Source organism: Sparus aurata, chromosome 17 (genome assembly GCF_900880675.1).
Source record: "Sparus aurata chromosome 17, fSpaAur1.1, whole genome shotgun sequence".
In the NCBI taxonomy this organism is placed as follows: domain Eukaryota; kingdom Metazoa; phylum Chordata; class Actinopteri; order Spariformes; family Sparidae; genus Sparus; species Sparus aurata.
In genome coordinates this window covers 19,041,116-19,063,552 of record NC_044203.1, presented here as the reverse complement: position 1 = coordinate 19,063,552, position 22,437 = coordinate 19,041,116, and the positions used below count along the sequence as shown (strand labels likewise).

The following is a 22,437-nucleotide window of genomic DNA, read 5'->3' as shown; positions in this document are numbered from 1 at the left end:
CCTGGCTGGGCTTTAAGTCGGATGTTGAAGTTGATTTGACAGAAATAGCACTGACATGTGATCTCGGACCTAAGAATAATAGACATAATGCAATTGGCTCTTCATCGTAAAAGCTATATATTTTAGTGTAATACAGTTACTAATGTTGTGATTGAACATGATCAAATAAACAAAGCAAAAGAAGACAGTACGTTCTTGCAACAAGTACAGTCAACAGCGACATTCACTTGACTGAAATCCAGCTTCTATCGTCATGCCTGAGTTCAAGCACGGTCTTGCCAGATGTTTCCCCGACTCCTGAGTATTGCATCTACTGACTTGCCAAGTCGGTTTGTATTTTTATGAAAAACAGGTCGACAATCTGACCAATCAACATGATGCACTTTGTAAATAAACACGTCAACACCACAGAATACGTTTGTGTCCATCAACCGATGCTTCCTAAAAAGGATTCTCACCATTTTGGGGTAAGAATGAAAAGGACTGACGCATGCTGGCAATCGTTTCTGTTATTGCTGTGAGCGTACAATGAAACGCCTACACAAACACTGAGTGGCATCCACACACCAGAGCAGCGTGGATCCGTCTGACGTCAACCACTGACTAATGTTCATATAAAGTCCATGTGAGGAATCACACTCCAAACTGGGTCAAAAACATGCAGGTGTCATGCTGCCGTGGAGGAACAAACCACCCAGGCTGCACATCGTAAAACTGTATTTCTCTATAAGGGGTTATCACTGTGGCGAGATCTAATCTGGTCCCAGATCAGCTTGGCCTTGCTGTGCTGGAGGTCAGGGCCTCAGGCTCCTGATGGACTACTATTGATTGGGGGGAACGTGGCGATACAATTGCAGTCGCTCTGCATTGATTTTCTGCAAGTGCAGTAGTGGAGAGCAGGCAGAAAGAGAGAGCCGGACCAGGGGGAGTTGCCAGGTTATCTTCTCAAATATCCGGAAGTTTTTTTTCTTTTTTTTTTTTTTTTCCTCGTGGCACTGACCTTCCCCGAGTCAAAGAGATATATCTATTTAGACATTAGCTCAGCAGCCGCACTAGACAGACTGTTTCAGCAGCTTCAGCAGGGTTTCCTCGTGCTTATCCAACAACACACTTAACCAATAAAAAGCTCAATAGCGGTCAATAACTAACGTGGACATTCAGTAAAGGAGCGGAACATTTCTTACTTATTGTGATATGACTCGAGATTGTTGGTTATTTTTCCACTAATAAAATCGTGATGATGTGACATTTGTTGGAATCTGTAAAGAAAACAAACATCTGGAGAACATTTGTAGTCCCGGCAGTCCTTGCAGCACTACAGTATCTTTATTATGATGCTGTTTTATCACACATTTGAACCCCCAGCAGCCTCAGCAATATGGATACTGCACTTTGCATTTTCATAATATTTTTGATTGATTGTGCAACCCTACTTACCACAGATTAGAAATAAATGGTAAATCAAAGCATAATGGAGTTATTTTTTGTAATTATTTTCTATTTTTGAATACGTTTTCATACCTGCTGAGCAGCCATAGCCTCTATTTATCTGCCGGGTCGATCATTAACTTGCAGGGACTTGAAACTTTGCCTGAGATGAGTTATCCATCACAGCAGAGATGTCAGCAAGTGATGACAGCAGAAACTTCAGAACTGGCTGCAAAACAGCAATGTGTTGGAGAGCAACTTTGTCAGGAGAGAAAAACGCCAAAACAAGATATGCACCACAAGGATAGGGGGGAAAAAAATCAATGTTGAAACATTTAAGAAAGAACTGTGTTACAAGGAGACTTTATATATATATGTATATATATATATATATATATATATATATATGTACATATTAGAAAACATACAAATGAGAAATTTGACTGCAGCTCATGTCTCCAAGAGTTCACTGCGAGGATCACCTCTCTAAAGCTGCTGTTTTAAGCCTCTGCTAGCTGATATTCAGACATTATTGATATGATCTGGAAAACTTTGCTGCCTATAAAGGCAGAAAAGTGCATTCATAAATCTTAAAAACGCGGCTCTGCTTTGGGGAATGGTCAGCAGTAATGAAAAGTAGGTGTGTAATTTGTAAGAAATCTGCTAGGACACGCAGAAACACAAACTCCTCTTAACATAATTATAATGCACAGACTGCTCGGGGCTTATTATATTTATTGTACGTTTACTCAAAGGGGTTTTATATATTTATTTTATTCAGTATGAATTTTAATTAGGGACTTCAAACACTCCAGCTCCGGTCGGCCGAAGCAGGGCTTCCCTTTGATCAGGCGTCACTCTCTCAGATTTTTTTTTCTCCTCCGTTCCTTCCCTTTGGGCAACTTCCGCCTAATTGGCTCAGCGTCACTCGTCTTGTCTGTCGTCAGTGGGTCCGTCTCCCTGTCTGTCAGCGCAGATGAAAGGATAGGAGCCATGCATAGGTGGCTCCGGGGGTGCCTTTTTGATGAGTTTTGGGGTTGGACAGTACTCATCACTGCATGTTCTGTACCATGAATGTTGCTGTCGCGTGACGCTCTCAGATGCTCATCTTTTCACTTGAACAAAGCGAGTCTGCAGGAGTAAACAAGCCGCTGTTGCACCAGGGATGACTCAGACATCCAGTGGAACATGGAATACTTTGGCACTTTGTCACGTTGTTTTTGTTTGTCTGAAGAAATCTGTGGATGAAGTCCTCCTCTGTGCTGTTTATAGAGCTTTCTAACCCCCCTCCTTTATTCCTCCCCAGGCTCTCCCTCTCTCTCTCTCTCTCTCTCTCTCTCTCCCTCTCTTCCTCTCTGCTTCTGTGCTGTGTGTTAATGTAGTGAAGTGGCCCATCGGTCAATGAGCTTGTATTAACACCTGACTCCGAGCCCTAGCTGCTGTTTGTTCCTCTGTTGTGGGGTCCCCTGGGCCCTCCCCAAGGCAGAGGCAACATATCCCGGGATCAATAACAACATCCTAGAAGGCTGCTGGAGTGGGGGAAGAGGGGGGCTGGGGGCTTTTTTACATACTCTTGCATATCTTTCCTGTACACCTTTCTCCTAATCCACCATCGGTCCTTCCTTTTGTCAGCTGTCAGTGCTGTCAGCCAGCAGGGAGCATAGGCCACCGGTCGATAAGTCAGCCTTTTCATTGGCTCTTCTCAGGGTTATTTCAACAGTCCTCTATGGAAGACGACCGCCAATATTCTCTAAAGGCTCACAGTTTGCATTCAGTGCTCCTGTACATTAGCTTCCTCTTCCTTTCCTCGACATTCTTCTGTTTTTCGATCTTTCTCTCACTCGCAGCCCACCACCCCGCCTTACACTCTCGGTCTAATGTCGGAGAGTACTTTTAGGAATTATCTCTGGTCTACCCGCCCCTGGTTCGGCTTCAAACGCGATATGATGTGCCAGTGTGTTTGTATCGACTCCTCCTCACCGCTCATCTGTCTCTCTCTCTCTCCCTAGGCCCTGTCCATGACCGAGGTGAACGGGCCCGGCCCCCAGGTGGCAGAGCCTCAGATCGCCATGTTCTGCGGCCGTCAGCTCCTGCACATGAACCTACAGACGGGCCAATGGGAGCCGGATCCTCAGGGCCGCCAGGGCTGCTTCAAAGAGCCCAGCGAAATCCTGTCCTACTGTCAGGAGGTAGGGTCCTGAGCCTAACAGACAGATGATGAACACTAGCCTGGATCTATTCAAATCAGAATTAAGCTTAATGGCAACGCAGACCAGATCTAATTTAATGAAGTATGATACTCTTGTCTCTGATTTGGTTTGTCCAACACCTGTCCTATGCATCTATATATTTAACCATATATAGTGACGCGATAGAGGCCTGCTGGAATATCTCCATATTTCATTTGTGCCTCCATCCACTTTTCCTCCTCGTTGTTACCTGATATGTGTACTCTTTAACATTTACTGAAAGGTAATCAATGGTACACATACTCTCCACACGCTCCTCCTTCAGGAATAATCAGGTGAAGTAAAAGGCAACCAAGCGCCATCTGGAGGTCTAAGTAGACACAGAGAGCAGCAGCAGCAGCAGCCATGAGCCATGAACAGACTGTAATGTGATTAGCTGACAGTAGCGTGTCTGTTATACAAAAGCCTTCTTTTTTTTGCTTTGACATTTGTGAAGAAAGCCCTTCAGTGTGAATTCAGACGCGTCATTTCTCTCCATATTTTGTGTTTGTGCTTCAAACTGCTGGCCAAGATTTTAAATTCCAGTAATCAGATGGGAAAGTAGAAACATTAAAAGACAAGAATGTTCATTGAAATGAAAGAATGAACCTTCAGTTCGCCGTGTCAAATGTCTGACATGGCTCTGTGTAAGTAGCTGGAGGATATGCTGCATGACTCTTTCCCTTGTTAGTCTTCTCCCGACTGACTGTGCTCTTCCCGGATCCCAAACCATCTTCCAACCCCCTCTCTAACCAATCGTCCCCTGTCTGCCGCTCCTCTCGTCTCGAATCCCCTCTGTTCTGTCCATCCATCTACCTGTTTCTGTGTCCCTGTCGTCTCTGCATGTACCCGTATGTCCAGATGTACCCAGCACTTCCGATCTCACACATAGAGGAGTCGAAAAGACCCGTCACCATCCACGCCTGGTGCAAGAAAGGCTGGGGACGCTGCCAGACACACCCCTTCATAGTCCTGCCCTACCGCTGTCTAGGTAAGAACAGCACACCATGACCATGAGGTCAGTTACACCACCAAGAATACATAGGTTTATATTTCCGGTGTCCTCTGCAGAGGAAGAAGACAGGTCTCATGTTGTTGTTTCTAGATTTACTGTATACTCCATCTATGAGGGGAATGTGAGGAGAGAGATAGTGGGATGACGTGCACCCTAAATGACTTGCTTTCTTGCTGAGAGTAACATGAAAAGATTAATACGATCATATTGTCTCATGTCTGTCTGTTAAACATGAAGCTACAACTAGCAGCCAGTTAGCTTGTCTTAACACAATAAGAGGAAATGTGGGGGGAAGTGCTAGCCCAGTTCTGTCTAAAGGTAACAAAGTCTACCTACCAGCCCCTCTAAAACTCACTAATTAAAACAGCTGGAAGTGATATATTTCATTAAGATGAGTGTGACGAAGTGTGATTTGTTGACATAGAGGGGACTGATAACTGCAGAACGGGAAGAAAGTTTCCTAAAACAATGACAAAATCTACCTACCAGCATCTCTGCAACTCAATGATTAAAACGAATAAAAAACAAAACTGTCAAACAGTCCGTTTTATCTTTCAGTACTTGGACAAATAAACACATTATAACACTTTACTCATGGCCTGGTCTTGTGGTTTCAATCTTTTTATTTAACTTTGAGCAAAATGCCATAAAGCACATTTCCCTAGACGAATTATTGAATTATCTCTACATTTATAGATATACATTTATTTTTTAAAAGGCCAATACATATTTCTATTCTTTTTCACTACAGACCAATATAAATCCTTCAGTGCAAACAACAGGGTCAGCTTTATGTCATCAACAACACATTACATGTTAGACACTCTCTTTAAAACACTACATGTGTAATATCCAAACTAAGCAGTCACGTAACGTACAGCACATTGCATAAAACAAACAGTGACTTAAACCATGATTCTGTCTTAGAACAGAAAAACACATTAATATGTCCTTGCTTTCTTAGTAAAAGCACGAGCTAACAAGATCTTCACATTGATTGCATATTCGCCCCACCCTTGTGAAAAAATGGGTATATTTTATTGCATAAGCAATATATTTAAGGCATAGAAAACTTAAGAGAAGTATACTTTTATATCTAAAACGTAAGGTATGTAATGTTCAAAGTAGTACAGCAAAGTAAAACTGAAGGACATTTGCATGTCCTTGTAACCCAAATAAGTGAACTAATCAAGCATGTATATTAGTACATACACAGCAACATACAGCACTTAATACCAAGTATACAAAGTATACGTTAAGCTGTTCCACTTTAGCACATAAAAGCACACAGAAATACATTTCAAATTGGGCTTTTCTACTTTAGGTACAGCTATAACATACTTATTGCAAAATTAGTTGATCCAAAATAGCACATTTTATTGATGATAACCATACTTGAAGTTTACTGATGGTTAGTCTAGATTTAATGTACAAAACTTTCTACTTGTGTCGCTGTTAAACCTACAGACAGGCTTGGATACAAATGCGGGATGTGCAGTTTAACAGGCTCAGGGCAGCATGAGCACCTCTGCAGTGTTACAGAGAGGCCATGTCTGCTGTAGGCCACTAGGGGGGCAGATAGGCTAACAATGAATGAATGAATGAATGAGTAATGAGCAGTGACTCACCTTTTGAGTCGTGGAGCATTATTATTTTGCACGGCACCGAAGAACTGGCTTGAGCTTGTTCGATTTCTACTGTACTGCCTGTTGTGTGGGTGTATGAGTTGCGAAAGAACAGTGTGTAATAACAGCCCTGTATGAAGAACAGGCCTGGAATGATTACTACATGTACTGTTTTATTTGAGTACTATAAAGCCTCCTTTCCATTTCATGTATGGTTTATTGTTTATTTCCATGTCCTTGACAGTATCTGCAGTTTGTCTGCGCAAAGTGCTCACACATTACACATTTATGCTTTCTGTCAGTCTTAATATATGCAGCCCACCCCCATCCAACCCCTGTAGTTTCATGTGTTTTTTGTACGGTGCAGCCTGTATTCTTTTTAATTCAAAAGCACATTCACATTTAATCTCAAGGTTCAAACGCAACACTGAGTTCTCAAGTTTGACTCTCAAAATGACACCTCTTCTTCCGTCCCGCTGCAGAAGGCGAATACGTGAGCGAGGCCCTGCTGGTGCCCGACCGATGCCGTTTCCTCCACCAGGAGCAGATGGATGCTTGTGAGAGCTACGTGTACTGGCACAACATTGCTAAGGAGGTAAGAAGGGTGGATACATGGCGTTCGTACAATTTTTTGAACTTTTAATATTGTTTAATGAGGCGCAGCGATTAAGGAAATACAGGCTTACAGCCACGGAAAAGCAAAAGGTTGATTTTTTTTTTTCCGTTTTTCTTTTTTTTTTTTTCATGGGACTTTCCACTGATACATTTTCTAAATGTTTAACTTATCATGCGGCCAATAAACTTTCCAGTGCGAATTTAAAACCGCTTTTGTTGCCAGGCCTAACAGAAAATAGCAGGCTGGGTTGGACAAGTCTGCACACTGGTGCTGTGTGCGCACGTCATACTTTATCAATACCTGAGGTGTTACTTCCATAAGAGAAAGGTGTCAAAGTTCAAGCTAAAGTTCATCACTCCTTCATATCAACAGTCGCTCACTATATTCAAAAAGTCAAGTAGAAACTCTCAAGTTATTTTTCGAATTTACAGTATTTTGTGCAAATTTTAACACAAGAATATTAAATCGCAACCTCACTAGACGCTGTGTTTTTAAACTTTGGGGCTCTCATTGCCTCCCTCGCAGGAGTGTGCTGCGGAAAATCTGGAGCTCCACAGCTATGGGATGCTGTTGCCATGTGGAGACCATTTCCGAGGTGTTGAGTATGTGTGCTGCCCAGGCCGAGGGGGCTCCAGCGGGAAAGGCGAGACGGAGGAGAGAGACGTCCCCTCCGGCCCTCAGACGCTCTCATTGCAGACCAGTGGAAAACTTAATTCTGTGTAAGATGATTCAGCTTAGCCAGATGTTGGAGGATGACATGTTGCATGCTTCGCAGAAATCAGAGCAATGACCTTTATCGCTTTTCCACAGCACCAAAGTGACAGCCCCCACGCCAAGCCCCTCCCCTGACACCGACTTGGACGAGGCCGACATGGAGGAGGAGGATGACGAGGTGGTGGAGGAAGAGGACGAGGAGGAGGAGGAGGAGGAAGAGGAGGAAGTTGATGAGGAGGAGGCGGAAGAAGAGGAGGAAGAGGAGGCCATAGCTGTGAAAGATCCAGATGAGTACGAGTACCCGATTGACTCAGGTCCCTACCAGACGTCAGACTACCTGGACTCCCTCTACTACCCGAAAAGCCACAAGCCCACCACCTCTACACCTCTGATCAAGGACAGCTGTGAGTGTCCTTCTGTAATGTGCCTTCACACTCAATGTTCGCATCCACCCAGGCACCTCGCATATGCATTCGTCTGACATGGCGTCAGAAGTGCCTATTCCTATGTGGGGGCTGTATCTGGTGTTTTATTTAACCTTTATTTAACCAGATAAAAGCCAGATCTGGTGTTCACAGTAACCTCCCGGCCTCAGCAGAGTTTATTCTCGTGTGCACAGAAAAATAGAACAGTCTGCCACTTTACTTAATTTAACTAAGAACAAAACCATGATGGTAAACCATGATGGTGCTCTCTGTCTGTGGGATCATTAGTAGGTTAGGAGAGTGATAACCAATATTTGGAACAGATAGAAATTCATCCATCCATTGTCTGTAACCGCTTTATCCCTTTTATGGGGTTTTTGCTGGAGCCAATCCCAGCTGTCTCAGGGCGAGGGCAGGGTACACCCTGTACAAGTCGTCCGCTCATCGCAGGGCCCTCATTGATGGCAGAGGCCGCCATGCAAGGTGCCAACCACACATCAGGAGCAATTAGGAGTCCAGTATCTTGCTCAAGGACAATTCACAGATGGAAATTTCCATTAAAAATAAAAATCTTGGTGTCAAAATTTAGTTAATCCATTCTGCTACTTCCACTCCTCTACATTTATTTGATAGATTTAGTTACTAGCAGTGACGGAGTGTAACTAAGGAAATATACTCAAGTACTGTGCTTAATTACAATTTTGAGGTATTTGTACTTTACTTGAGTATTTTTTTTTGATTTTCTGATACTTTGTACTTCCACTCCACTACATTTTGGGGTTAGGGTTAGTCAAACATCATACTTGTTACTCGGCTGCATTTACCTCATAACTTTAGTTACTAGTTACTTTGCAGATTACATGCTGCTTCAGAGCCAGAGTGGCACATTTTAAAGTTAATTTATTTAATTGGCATTAGGATAGAACAAACCTAGATACTGATAATCATACACATGTAAACTTGCTTGTACTTTTAATAGTGTACAGTTAAAATATAATATATAATAAAATATAAGTATATAATACTTTACTCAAGTATTATTCGTATGAGTGACTTTCACTTACACCGAAGTAATATTTAACACACCATCTTTACGTTTGTTCCTTTGCAGAATCAGATTGCTCAGCGCTTATAGGCTGTTACTTGTGATGTTTAACCAATCAGATAGTGTTGTGGGCGGGACATTGAGTGAGACCACAGAGTGATGACTACAGACAGAGACAATTGCATTTATATTCTCTGCAATCGGACACAAAAACCAGCGATACTGATAATCAAAAGAACTATTCTATCCCTCATACTCACATTTTGAATAATATTGGAACGCATGTTTTCTAAACCACAAAGCAGTACCATCACTTACCCAGATTAAATAACTCAAGGCAGAATGGGATCAGTAGTTTCGGCACTTGTTCAATAATCCATTTAACCTATTTTCAAGTATTTATATAGATTAAAGCCCAAGAATCGATAGTGATGATTAAATGTGTGTTTTACACAAAATGATGTTCTTTGCTCTGGTACTCCATCAAGAATTATCATCCCTTTCCACCTAAATTCTCTCCAGAACGAAGCAGATGTAGTGTCCATGGTGCTTTTTAAAATATTCTTTACATTCCCCCAGTCGCTGGTTAAAATGACCTTCCGTCTGTCTTCCTATTTCCTCCGTGCACACCCTGAGACACACTTTGACCAGGGCTGTTCATTTAATTAGGGTTTAATTGCTCTCTGGCTCCTGCAACAGTAATAACCTCTGTTTTCTGTCTCTTCCCATCCAGTGACTACGCCTCGGCCCACAGATGGCGTCGATGTTTATTTTGAGAAGCCGGTGGATGACACCGAGCATGCCAACTTCCTGCGTGCCAAAACGGACCTGGAGGAGCGCAGAATGAAGCGCATCAACGAGGTGACTTTCACAGAGCTCAGAACAGGCTAATAGTTTTTTGGCTGTTGGGTCGGACAGTTGTTTCATTAATGCGGGATGAGGCTCCCGAGTCTAATTCTCAGAATGACAGGGGCACCGGCCTCTGCATGTTTTACCTGCATTCAGGGAAGCAGGATTAGATAGAAATTTCACACTTGCCCTGAAAGAAGTGAACTGAAAAACCTCAAATGGCGTCCGTATGATTGTTTGTATTCCCATATATAATCAACCCTCGTCATAATTCAAATAGAATGTCATTACAGTGCTTATTTCTAGGGGTTAAAGTTATTCTCAATAATCTAGCAGTATACTTTGCAGTGGTTGTGGAGGCCATGTTTCACACATGAGTTAATCACACATCACATCTGTCTCTGACTCTGTGTGTTTGTATCTTTGTTCACAATCTAAAAAAACAGCTTCTGTAAAAGAAAAAACAGCCCTTCTCTGGGTTTCGGCTGTGGTTTCACACACCACAATTACTGTGTTTTCATCACTGCCATCAAGCCTTCTTGCTCAACAGTTTCGATGGTCACCATGTTGTTACAGATTCACAGTCATGATATGTTTAATGTTCTTTCAAAACTAGCCAGACAATGTCATGGGTTTTCTTTGTACACCATACATTATTCATAACTGCTAATGTGTATAGCTGTGAGGTGATGAAAGATGTCACAACAACTATTGTCCCATATTTTTTTTTTAAGGAACAGTTTCGAGATACACGTCATTGCTCTCTTGCATATTTATATCTGTGTTGTTGTCACTGTAATGTGGCCTTGCGACCAAAAGAGACTCACTTCATGAAGTGTTCTTTGCATTTCAGTTCATTTCATTTCATGTTTATTTGAATTGCACAACAGTCATCTAGTGCACCGTATCACAGTGTTAACAGCTACTGCAAATATCCATTGCCTATCCTTTAAAGGGCTTTTACAGTTGCAACACGCATTCTCTATTTTTACTGTTCACATTTTGTACAGATATAGCTTGTTGATTATGAGATTTAGAAGTGCCGAAGAGCAGATTGTGGTCCCTTCAGACAGCGCCAGACTACTGTCGATCTGAGCTGAGTGGGACCGTATCAATTTTTTCATCTAGCTCTCAGCAGAACAGCAAATAAATGAAATATACTAAAATGTCAAACTTTCGTTTGAAGCTAAACGTCCAAGTTTTTAAAAAACAAACAATGTAGGAATTTTGGATGACAGTGCACCAGTTGATATGCAAAAACAAATATACACACATTCTGTAGTTTTAAGAAATTGTGCAGTCAGATCATGTTGATGCCTCTGTCCGTGTGCAGTTCATACAGGTTATACTGGTGAACCCTGTTTTATATCGTGTAGGATAAACTGTAATCATTTCTCTTTATTTCCTTAGATCATGAAGGAGTGGGCAGAGGCAGACAACCAGTCAAAGAATCTGCCAAGGTCAGAGCGACAGGCCCTGAATGAGGTAAGCAGATGTTTGTCAGCCTTGGCTTTAATTCTGTAGTTTGAATTCTCCCGCGGCAATGTTGCACCATCTTCACTCGTCCCTCGTCTCTCCACGTCCAGCACTTCCAATCCGTGCTGCAAACGCTGGAGGAGCAGGTTGCAGGAGAGAGGCAGAGGCTGGTGGAGACTCATCTCGCCAGAGTCGAGGCCATTCTCAACAACAACCGCCGCCTGGCCCTGGAGAACTACCTGACTGCAGTGCAGTCCGATCCCCCTCAGGTAAGTCCATCACGGAGAGGAGGGGGAAGCGACATAAAAAGGAAGTTCAAACATCTTTTATCTCACTCTGGCCTCTCTTTAACTTCTTCTTCCAGCCGGAGCGCGTGCTGCAGGCTCTGAAGCGATACATGGCCGCAGAGCAGAAGGACCGCAGACACACACTCAGGCATTACCAGCACATCGTGGCTGTCGACCCGCAGAAGGCTGAGCAGATGAAATTCCAGGTGTGTGAGATTTCTGCTACTCGAAATGCTTTCCGCGCACGCCTGTGCTTTTGATACGCGAGAGCTCCTTTTTCTGCTGACCGAGAAACGTACGGAACATTGTGTGCTGAAGAGCTGGGACTGAACTCACAGAGGTGAAGCAGCTCCCAATCTTCTTTTCATTACACAGAGATCAAAGCCGGGCTCTGCTGACTTCAAAAGCTGCCTTTCGACACATGAATCCATGAAAAATATCTATCTGGACTTTCATTTTTCATTCATTTAAGGAACCAATTCACTGCTTCTCTTCTCACGGCCAAGACCACTTCAACACACATTCTGTTCGACATTGTTCGAACTCTGTGCAAAAAAGACCAGAACTCAAGACATTATGATTGGATTGTTTAGTTGATATGCCCAATATCAGGTCAAATTTGGATTCAATACACATTTTTTTCATTACAGGACATTTATTATACGAAGATATCGGATACATCTTATTTTTGTCATGTATGAGGCCCAAATATGGCCTGATCTCTCCAAACATGAGGTCTTTGACTCTCGTGATCGGAGAGTATCACTATGGATACCGTTATACTTGGGTTACATCTTGGAATTATCAGACAATAATAACCTGGATTCTTGAGGTTTTTCTTTGGTCAAACTTTATCACAGCCCAATATCACAACACATACATTAAAAACAGAATATTTGTCACATACAATATATGCAATGTAAACAGTAATGAGCAGCGTGAGCAAAATATAGAAACATGCCGAGAAGTAAGGCAACAGATAGATGAAAACACAATTATATAGTGTTGGTAAAAGTATATAAAGTTATCTGATAATAAATGTATTTGAGTATCAAAAGTCATTTTGTTAAAATGAATGCACAGGAACAAGTGAATTAAACGCATCGTTGCATGAATGTATATACTGTATTCTATCATTGGTCAGGCTGATTATCAGATGTGACGATAAGAATTTTTCTGATTATTGGAGTGAGTGTTGTTTTCATCCAAATGCCAACAAAATGTGCGACTTTGGCTCCGATGCAAGAAGAAACTAGTGACTAAAGTTATCAAATAAGAAAAATTAGGAATACACAAGTAACGTACAGGTGCCTCATATTTGGATTTAAGTATTGGGTACACATAAAGATACAGTGCATATATGTAACCATGTGTACACAGAGTGAGTAAAAATTGGGTAACGGTAGTTTTTTTAGGGCAGACTATTTGAGCTTGAAGGCTGACATGTTTTCTGAAGATGACTCCAGTGAAGAAGGCCTTCAGATGTTTTATTTACTGTGTTTTTGGAGCCCGGCGTGACTAGAAATGGATGTTTGTGATTTGCAGGTGTACACACATCTCCATGTAATCGAGGAGAGGATGAACCAGAGTCTCGCACTGCTTTACAAGGACCCTTCCCTGGCCGAAGAGCTGCACAGTGATATCCGTAAGCTCAGCTGCTGTTACCCATCATATAATCAGCTGTCAAATCCGCAGACCGCTCAAGCTGACCTCTGTTTGTTTTTTTTTTTTTTTTTTTCTTTGTCACCTGCAGAGGAGCTTGTCAAGGCAGAGAGGGGAGACATCAGCGAGCTCATGACCACCTCCTTCTCCGAGACCCGCACTACTGAGGAGCTCCTGCCGGCAGAGAGTGAGGAGGAAAAGGATGATGAAGAGGAAGAGGAGAGAGCCTTCCAGAACAGGCCTTACCCTCCCCACATTGGTATACATCCACATCCTACTCAAACACACATACATACATGTATTCAACATCCATAAGCCTGTCCTAATTGTGTAAGTGGCTGCTGTTGTTAATGACTCTTTTCCCTCTTTTATGCCTAAAGAGCTGCAGTCTAATAAGAAAGGTGAGCTGCTGTTTTCATGTTTACAATGATTTCAGAGGGTTTTTTTTCCTACTTTTGCCCACAGCTTCATGTGTATTTCTCTGTCTCCATCTTTAGTGCCTGCAGTCGATGAATATGATTATACTACATCTGAGAGAGGCCCAACTTATGAATACGAGGAAAAGGTAAAATGATGATCGTGTAAAAAGGCTGGTCATACTTCAGACCCTGTGATCTTCTAGTTGCCTGATTCTCACACCCTCTGTCCATTCTCATAGATCAACACCTCCGTGGAGCTCAAGCAGGTCGTCAACAAGCTTCCTGAGATTGAGAGAGATGAGCTGGTAAGAAATTCTTTCAAATTCAGATGGCCTGTTTCATTGTGTCGCTAAGTGTCCACCTCGTCTAGCGTCTCACTGCACAATTCTGTCCACAGCAACCTGATGCATTGGAGACGTTTAACCGCGGCGCCATGGTGGGGCTGCTGGTGGTGGCTGTGGCCATCGCCATGGTGATGGTAATCAGCCTGCTGCTGGTGCGCAGGAAGCCATACGGCACTATCAGCCATGGAATCGTAGAGGTACGACCCCACACGGGCCTTTTGTTTCAGCCAGTCTTGTCTTAAAGGACCACAGCAGTGGTATTGCCCTTTGTAGTTTAACTAGGAAACACAGTTCTGTGTATATGTGCAAGATTTAGTTTATCGTTATCATTTATGTACTCACATACATTAAAAAAAGGGTTCTCCCTCCCAGCCCACAGCAGTTTAATGGAAGAGAAAAAGAGAGACATGTAAAAAGAAGAAAAAAATGTGATTGTTTATATTGTATTAGAGCCTATAGTAACACTGCCGAGGGCATATCAGAAACAGATTAATTCCAGACGTTCAGCTTATCCACTGACTTCCCTTCATTTCATGTTGTGATAGAATAAATAAACCAATGGTTGTGAAGAATAATGGGTATCGGGCTAAAGATTGTGGAATACTTACTTTATCAGCTTTAACATTTTAAAATAAGTTAACTTTGTATGTGCTAAATATGTAAAAAAAAATACAAAAAAAAATACAAAAAAAGAAAGTGAAAATATTGGTGTGATTCTGTAAGTTGAAGGAATAGTTCGACATTTTTGGAAGTATGTTTTTTCAATTTCAGTGCAAGAGTTAGAATACAAAATTAGCAGGCTAATATTCTCACAAATGTAGACATGAAACAACAGCCAGTTAGTTAATGGTAGTTTAGCATAAAGACTGGGAATATAGGGAAAACGGCTAGCCTGGTTCTGTCCCAAGGTTAAAAACATATATCCAGCTAGCAGCATCAGGAGCAAACAAACAACATATAAGATTAGCGATTAGTTAGTTTGAATGGTGCTGGGAGGCAGATTTTGGTACCTGTAGCCCAAACCATGCCAGCTGTTTCCACATGTCTCAAGTCTTTATGCTAAGCTAAGCTAACAGTCTGCTGGGCCCTGGTAACTCTAAGCCGACATACATCCATAAATGTTTTCCTGCCCTCCATCTTGTTTCAAGCATTATTTATCCCTGATTAAAGGACTGAGAGACCTACCAACAGTCAAAATTACGTAGTTGCGCCTCTAACTCCTCCTAAGGAAACCCTATGCCCTCACCAAAGTCATGATTGGATGGATGGCTGTGACAGTGTTGTCCTTGCTCGTGAACTTTGTCTTTAGTGTGTAATAATCCAAGCTCTTTGTCTCGCAGCAGGTCGACCCCATGCTGACACCAGAAGAACGACAGCTCAACAAAATGCAGAATCACGGCTATGAAAATCCCACCTACAAATTCTTTGAACAGATGAACTGAGGTACCGGGGCTGCCAACAAGTCATGCCTGACCACTTGTTTTGTCCCCCCCCCTCCCCCCACCCCACTCTTCCTAACAGTGGTGTCCCAGCTACACTCCCTATGACGGATTTAAGATGTGTTGCAAACATAAAGTAACTGAATAAGTACGGGGTGCGTCCCAAACCCATTGTAAATGACCGACGACAACCCATCATCATTACCAGAATGTGAATATTGAGATATGATTACGAACTCACATCACCTATTGTAACCTAATACTCCTCCTCTGGGTTAGAGTCCGAGCATTGTTCTTTCCATTAGCGTTGCCACAGCATCTCATAATCCTGAGAAAAACCTTCACGTCAGACAGGAGAACCGTCCCAGTGGCATGACTTGACCTACCGCCCCTCGCTAGAAAGTTGAACGGTGCATAATGCTTTATAGGATTTATTTTTCAGTAGTAGTCTCTTTGTTCAAAATTGTACCACAGTTAGATATAATGTATCTGTGTAGATGAGTGCGAGTGACAGCCTAGTTATGGTGTAACAATTCTCAATTCTAAAACCCACTCAGTGATGAAAGGACAATTGAGCTAATTGTCAAAAGCTAAACTTACCTCCAGGAGCCACTGTAACATTGGGCAATACCTCTAATATTATTACATGGACATTAAGTGAGGATGCGGAGGTGTTTACGTTGAATGTGTGAGACTTTAATTTAACACACGCAAGGCCAAAAAGACCACACTAGTCGATAAAGAACTACTGTAAAGAAAAGAAAATCATGTTTTTGACTTCTGAGGATCAAATTATTTGGAGAAAGCATACCAAATATTCCATTGAGCTAATTTAGTCGGTGAATGAGTTAATTTCTGTTTGAACTGCTACCTGAAGAACTGTAAAAACAGAATAATCAGAAGTCCGTTCCTTTTTATTGAAAGCATGACAACTTGGTGTATGATGCTGCTGTACTTCTTTGTGTTGTTCTCGTCATTGCTTTTGAAAAAGTCGGAAATGTCACCGTTCAAACTGGACACTGTAAATAACGTAAGAAATACATGCTACTACTAGATGTAGACATTTCTATGATTAATTTGCATTGATGTAAACGGAATAATACTTAAAAATAGTACATTGTGCTGTTACGAGAGGGAGAAACATTTTCCTAACATGGCTGATTGAAAACGGACTGTTGTAAAAACCAGCACAAGACAACGACACAGTAACTTCTTTCTGAATGTATTTAAGGTAGACGTTGAGATTCCATCTTCTTTTCAGTAGAAACCCCATCACTCCCCTAGTAGACCGAGTAGTGACGTTCGACACATCCGACAAGGCACACTACACGCCTAATGCCCCTCTCATCACTTCCTGTAGCAGCCTGTTCATTTTCACAGTTGGCAGGCGTGTGTCAGAGTGGAGAAACTTAAAGCATATTATACTTTACAGAGGAGGCCACAGCTATAGTATCGTGAAGTATCTGTGTGTGTGTATTAAAACAGACCACACTCGGGCATGATAGTAGTAAAAAAAAAACACGCTTTATGTCTTTAAATCTGCCAGTTTGACAAATTTGAACTCAACAACACTGAATGTTAGCACTCTATAGATGCTATATTTAAGGTACTCTTGTCATAAAAGCCTGTCACCGAATGACTCATTGTAGTTTGTCATATTTATGATCAACCTAATGGCCCTGTATAGGTAGTTAAAAAAAGGGATTGCCCCTTTTTTTTCTGGCTGTTAACTGTCAGGGTTGATTTCCATTACTTAATTCTATCAGGCCATCTCGGTTGAGGAAGGTCACATAGTGGGATGTTGCTTTTTAATCATGGGTCTTTACATATATGCTATAGTATAGATAAGTCATACCAAAATCAGTTCATATTTTATTTATTTCTTTACTGGTGGAAGTTTTTCCCTAAAAACCTGCAAATGTCCATTCAGAGAAAAAAGGTCCTTATTTATAATTTCTTTTTCTTTTCTTTTCTTTTTGTTCGACTATCTGAATTACGATTTAAGGATTAATCTTCAGTTTCTCTCGTTAGGCAGGTTAATTGCAGGTTGCGGTTGAGTTATGACGGGCAAAGAGAAGTCATAGCCCTTGTATAATTTGTACAGCTACGTTAGTGAATGAAAAACGTCGTATGTTCACAGTTTAAGTCAGTTGATCTTGTAATGATACTACTGAAACCATAGATGAGAATAAGCTTGCCTGTGTTTTCCCAAACCACTGAAGGTTTCCTACCAGCATTTAGCAGACTTAGAATGGTGTATACTGTAGTTACTCCAATCACATTTGTACGTACGTCCTCCGTCAAATTCTAGACTTCTTTGTTGGTCTGTCCCCCTTACTTCCCAACGAAAAATATAAACAATGTTATTGAGATTTTAATTGCTGCATTATTGCCTTTTACAATGCTGTGTTTTGGATGTAATTATTCTGTATTTTTTATTTATATGTAATCAGTTGGATCAAGGGTCATGCTTTTCACCTGTAATGTAATTTTAGAGGCTTGTGTGAGACAAACATTGACAAGTTTATAACCGAAATGTGAAACAGAGGCAGACACGAGGCCTCTCTGCCTAATTGACAAGGAGTGGCACTAAGCACAAGTAGAACCAAATGACTCGATTTGTGTATTTGTGAGACACTGATTCTGTCTGCCGGATTTCAATTATACCGCATTGATTCTAGGGATGTCGATTGCATCATCGAGAGAGCTGTTCTTCATTTTCATTCAGACCTTTAACCAAAGACATGCTCCACAAATAAGCAGACAGATATTTCAATTTGGCAACAATGTTCTCCGTTGTGTAACTGTACTTGCAAAGCAATCTGAGAAATTAAAACTGGTCAAGCTAATTAATAGTGTAATAAAAATGAATGACCCATAAAACACTGTGTTTGTCCTTTATTGAATCACTTCTACACATGCAGATTTCCTCTCCCTGAGACACCGTGTTGACATCACTAGGAAACATAATTCAGTCATCTCACATGCAGACGCAACATGCAGGAGGCTGAAGATTGACCATGATGTATTCTGTGTAATGAGCCCTATGATGTCAAAGCCACAGAGGGGAAAAAACATCTGCCTTACTCACACTGGAAAATGAGTTGTTTTAACCTTCTCCTGCATTCACACAGTTGCATTTCTTTGGAAAAAGAAACCTAAAGCACACTTAGAAAACAGTTGTTTTTAGCTAGATTACAACATAATTGACAGTTGGGTTCCTTAGTCAGCAGCCACATAGGTTTACCGACTCGAGTCGCGAAAAAAAAAAAATGCTCATCCTGGTGTCAAACATTGACGTAATACATAGTTGATAGTAAAACTTTCTACAAGATAAAAATCTTAACCAACATTTACATACAGTGTCAGATAAGGTTTCCTCTCAGTTCTCAGTATGGAGTTTCAGTGACTCCTTCACCCACAGTGCATGTGATGCCAAAATACGCAGGTTACTTCCTTTGTCAGGAAAAGCAACATGCGATTCAAATCACCTCATTAACCTCAAAGAAACTGAAGACACATAATACATATCTCAATGAATTACAGGATGCTGCCACCAATTTTGCACATCAAAGTGTGTTCACAGGTCTTGGGGAGTATTCCTGCATATGCGAAAAACATAGTATAAAGCCTTTAGTGGCTCCAGGGGAAGCTGCATTCAATCTGATAAATTTGCCTCCAGTATTGTAACTCAGTTGATAAGTTGCATTGTGGGAAATGTAGGCACCAGGCTTTGAAGATGAAGAACACAAAAGGTGATATCTCTGGTTCAGCAGTCCAACGGTGTTGTAGGAGTGCGATGCCAGACCAGTGAACTGTTTTTTTTTTCAAACATGAGGGTGAACTGAGGGGTCTCTCAGCCTGAGGGTAAGAAGCTGCTCTGTAGTCTGATGGTACAGTACATCACGAAGAAAGTTTGCTTTGTTTAATTTAGTCATCTTTTGCCCAAAGGGGTCGCCATAAACAACAAAATTGGAAGTTCATCGTAATAGCTTTAAGTTGCATCTATTAGGTATGTTAGGCATTGATAGAGAGAAAACCAACCACCGAACAGGACAGTACTTCTAATTACCCGTGATGATCTCTGAATCATTGTAACATTGTTCGTAACTGATTAGTGTTTACCTTTCAACTTAATGTAGGGTGATGAGTAATGATTGTAACAACTAAACAAATGACTGCTTTAATCAAATCCTGTACTGTTGTGATAAGCATTGATAATTATTATTCATCAGACCCTCTCTAAAACAAACTGATAAAAACATCTTGACACAGTTCCCAAGCATCAATTCACAATCATTTGCGTGGGCAGGCTTCACACTTCCTTCACCCACAAATTACAAAGAAGTGTCGAGCCCCAACCCCTCACCCAGCACAGGTTTACTTCCAAACCACAACCCTAACGGGTAGTCCTAACCCAGATTACTGTGAAAAGGTTCTGTGGCTGTACAGTGACAGTTTGTCATTGATGCCTCCAGCGCGCATCAGTCATCTTGTTAGCGGTTCCTCTGAAGTCGACTGCTCACGTACCGCCACTGTGGTAATGTAAGACGACTCATATTAACCCAGACTTCTATCACTTCGCAATCTGAGTGTGCATTTTGTTTAGTTCGGTAACACTTTGATTCATTCAACAAAACAACAATATGAAACCCCTTAGCATGCAGGAATTAAACTCCCTAGTAGGTGGATCAAAGGTCTCATCACATGTGTGTGCTTACCCTAAGAATTAAAAGATCATTGTTAACATCATACGAGATGTGTGGGCGCTGAAGGTCATGCTAATGCGGAATGTGCTTTGACGAGCACGCACCTCAAATACCCCACACAGTTAGACACCTCAGTGAGTCAGCACTGATGCTGGGTAGGGTGTCGGAGGGTGTTTGCAAAACTGACAGTCGGGGGGATAGCAGTTGGTGAGGAGTATGTTGTGGGGGGACTGACAGTCTTGATATTACTGGAAGGTGAAGCCCTGTGCATCACCTTGGGTTGTCTCCTTCCCATATAGCATATGATGACATTTAAGTGCTGGTATAATGTTAATTTCTCTGAGAGGAACAAATGACATCAGACTGTCCAGTGGTGTGAGCAATACTTGACTATAACTGTTTGCACAGACAAAGTAGCCCTAAATGTCAGCTTCAAACTCAGCACGTACACACCCCCACACACACACAGATCATGGATGGTCAGCTGTACATTAGAAGACGTTTGTATAGCTGGTGGGAAAAGCAACTGACACGTCCACCAAAGAACACTTGATGCAAAAAATGTCACTGTTGCCTCCCTGCTAATGCAGCAATATGACCAACCTTTGATCATAGCAATTACATGAGAAACCACATTGTGTTTAACACTATATTAATGTCCTATGACTATATAGGTGTCAAACAGTGGTGGAAAACTACTGACATCTTTCACCTTGTAAAAGTAGCAATACCACAGTGTGAAAACAAAAGTCCTACATTTAAACTCTTACTCAAAACAACCAAACAAAAGTTTAAGCATGAAAAAGTGTTCAAAGAGTACTCATTGATGTGTTCATTACTTTAAAAGATGGGGCTAAGTTGATTATGTTATATACTGCTGATTAGTTTGAAGGTCCAACATGGAAAATAGTTCATTGTTGAGTCTTATTCTATTTTTGTAACACCTTGGGTTTCCAATCTTGTCAAATTTGGGTTGGTGGCCGGCCCGACATAGCAACCCAAAGCGTGAGACTCAGCAATCGACTGTCTTTCAAATAGTATCTTAACTCTCTAATAATAACTCTGAATTTCTTGTCATTTATATTTTCTATTCATAATCTAAATCTGCAAAGCAACAAGTAATTCAAGTTTTCAAATTAATGTATTAATGTGAGGACTGACGCCTCCTTCATTCCCTATCCACCTTTTTAAAAACCTGCTCTTGCTCTGTAGCCTTTTTTTCTGATGTCCCCTGGCTGCTCATCTTTACTTGTTGCTAAAGTTACTGCTAACTGTAGCTTCTGTGAGTAAGTTAGCTCGGTTAGCCATGCAGTTTCCTGACTCTGCCCGGACCGGATAGGGAGATGTTCAGACAGCTAGCACAGGAGCTCTGCACCAGGACAAGTGAGCCTGGCAAGCATGATGGTACAGACGTGGACCCTTCGTGGCCATCATGAGGTGAAGAGGCCAAAGCATATAGCTGTGAGTGTTTAAGACACCTCTATTGGCTGTACTCATTATTACAGCCGAAAAGGAGGAAGTGAGAAGAAGCAGGATGGGAAACTTGAATGCTGGGATAATGTTATGCTGCTGTGTTCCAGGTTGCAAGTCATATAAAGTTAAATAATCCCCAAAAATTGTTGTCATTTTACAGATTTCCAGTTGATCAGCAACTGCAAATATGATCTAGAGGCATATTCGCCCATATTTCAAGGTAAAACAACATACTTGATAACTCATTAGCTGATGTTAGCGTTCAACAAATTTCTAACATTACTTGTTTGATTGCATGTGTTTTTACAGGTTGCAGGTTTAGACAAATGTCTCCAAGATGTGTTGATATTTCTGAATTAATTTAGCCTTTCCTAATGGTATCATATCAAAAGAGTATTGTATAAAACAGTCATTTTAGCAAGAATGTGGTTGAATGCTAACATTAGCTGTCGTCTATAATGGAAGTTAATCAGTAATCAAACCTGTTGTTTGACCTCGAAATATGGTCCGACATCTTTCCATTGTCTTTATAGTTGCTTATCAGTCAGGTAGCGGTTAAATTATAATGATTTGTAGCCGAATGGACGTAAAGCAGTGCTTCAAACCACAATGTTTTCCTAAACCTAACCAAGCAGCTTTAGTGCCTAGCCTAACCAGACAACAAGTGTACAACAAAGGTCTGG

The 22,437-nt window shown here is 41.5% G+C and overlaps 1 protein-coding gene across 2 annotated transcripts in view; it reads left to right on the top strand.

The window, feature by feature from the left end:
* Positions 1-18,455, top strand: part of aplp1 (amyloid beta (A4) precursor-like protein 1) — a 38,123-nt gene extending 19,668 nt beyond the window's left edge. Inside the window, exons 2-17 of one of the 2 annotated variants that reach the window (XM_030393333.1) lie at positions 3,438-3,617; positions 4,518-4,647; positions 6,779-6,891; positions 7,438-7,631; positions 7,723-8,030; positions 9,830-9,957; positions 11,356-11,430; positions 11,532-11,690; positions 11,786-11,914; positions 13,254-13,353; positions 13,462-13,629; positions 13,751-13,771; positions 13,868-13,935; positions 14,029-14,094; positions 14,187-14,330; positions 15,477-18,455. In XM_030393333.1, coding sequence (XP_030249193.1) covers positions 3,438-3,617; positions 4,518-4,647; positions 6,779-6,891; positions 7,438-7,631; positions 7,723-8,030; positions 9,830-9,957; positions 11,356-11,430; positions 11,532-11,690; positions 11,786-11,914; positions 13,254-13,353; positions 13,462-13,629; positions 13,751-13,771; positions 13,868-13,935; positions 14,029-14,094; positions 14,187-14,330; positions 15,477-15,575 — 2,082 coding nt within the window. In that variant the 3' untranslated portion in view covers positions 15,576-18,455. Of the gene's footprint in view, positions 1-3,437; positions 3,618-4,517; positions 4,648-6,778; positions 6,892-7,437; positions 7,632-7,722; positions 8,031-9,829; positions 9,958-11,355; positions 11,431-11,531; positions 11,691-11,785; positions 11,915-13,253; positions 13,354-13,461; positions 13,630-13,750; positions 13,772-13,867; positions 13,936-14,028; positions 14,095-14,186; positions 14,331-15,473 lie in introns of both variants that reach the window. The other variant, XM_030393332.1, reaches the window with a different exon arrangement.
* Positions 18,456-22,437: the final 3,982 nt, after the last annotated feature.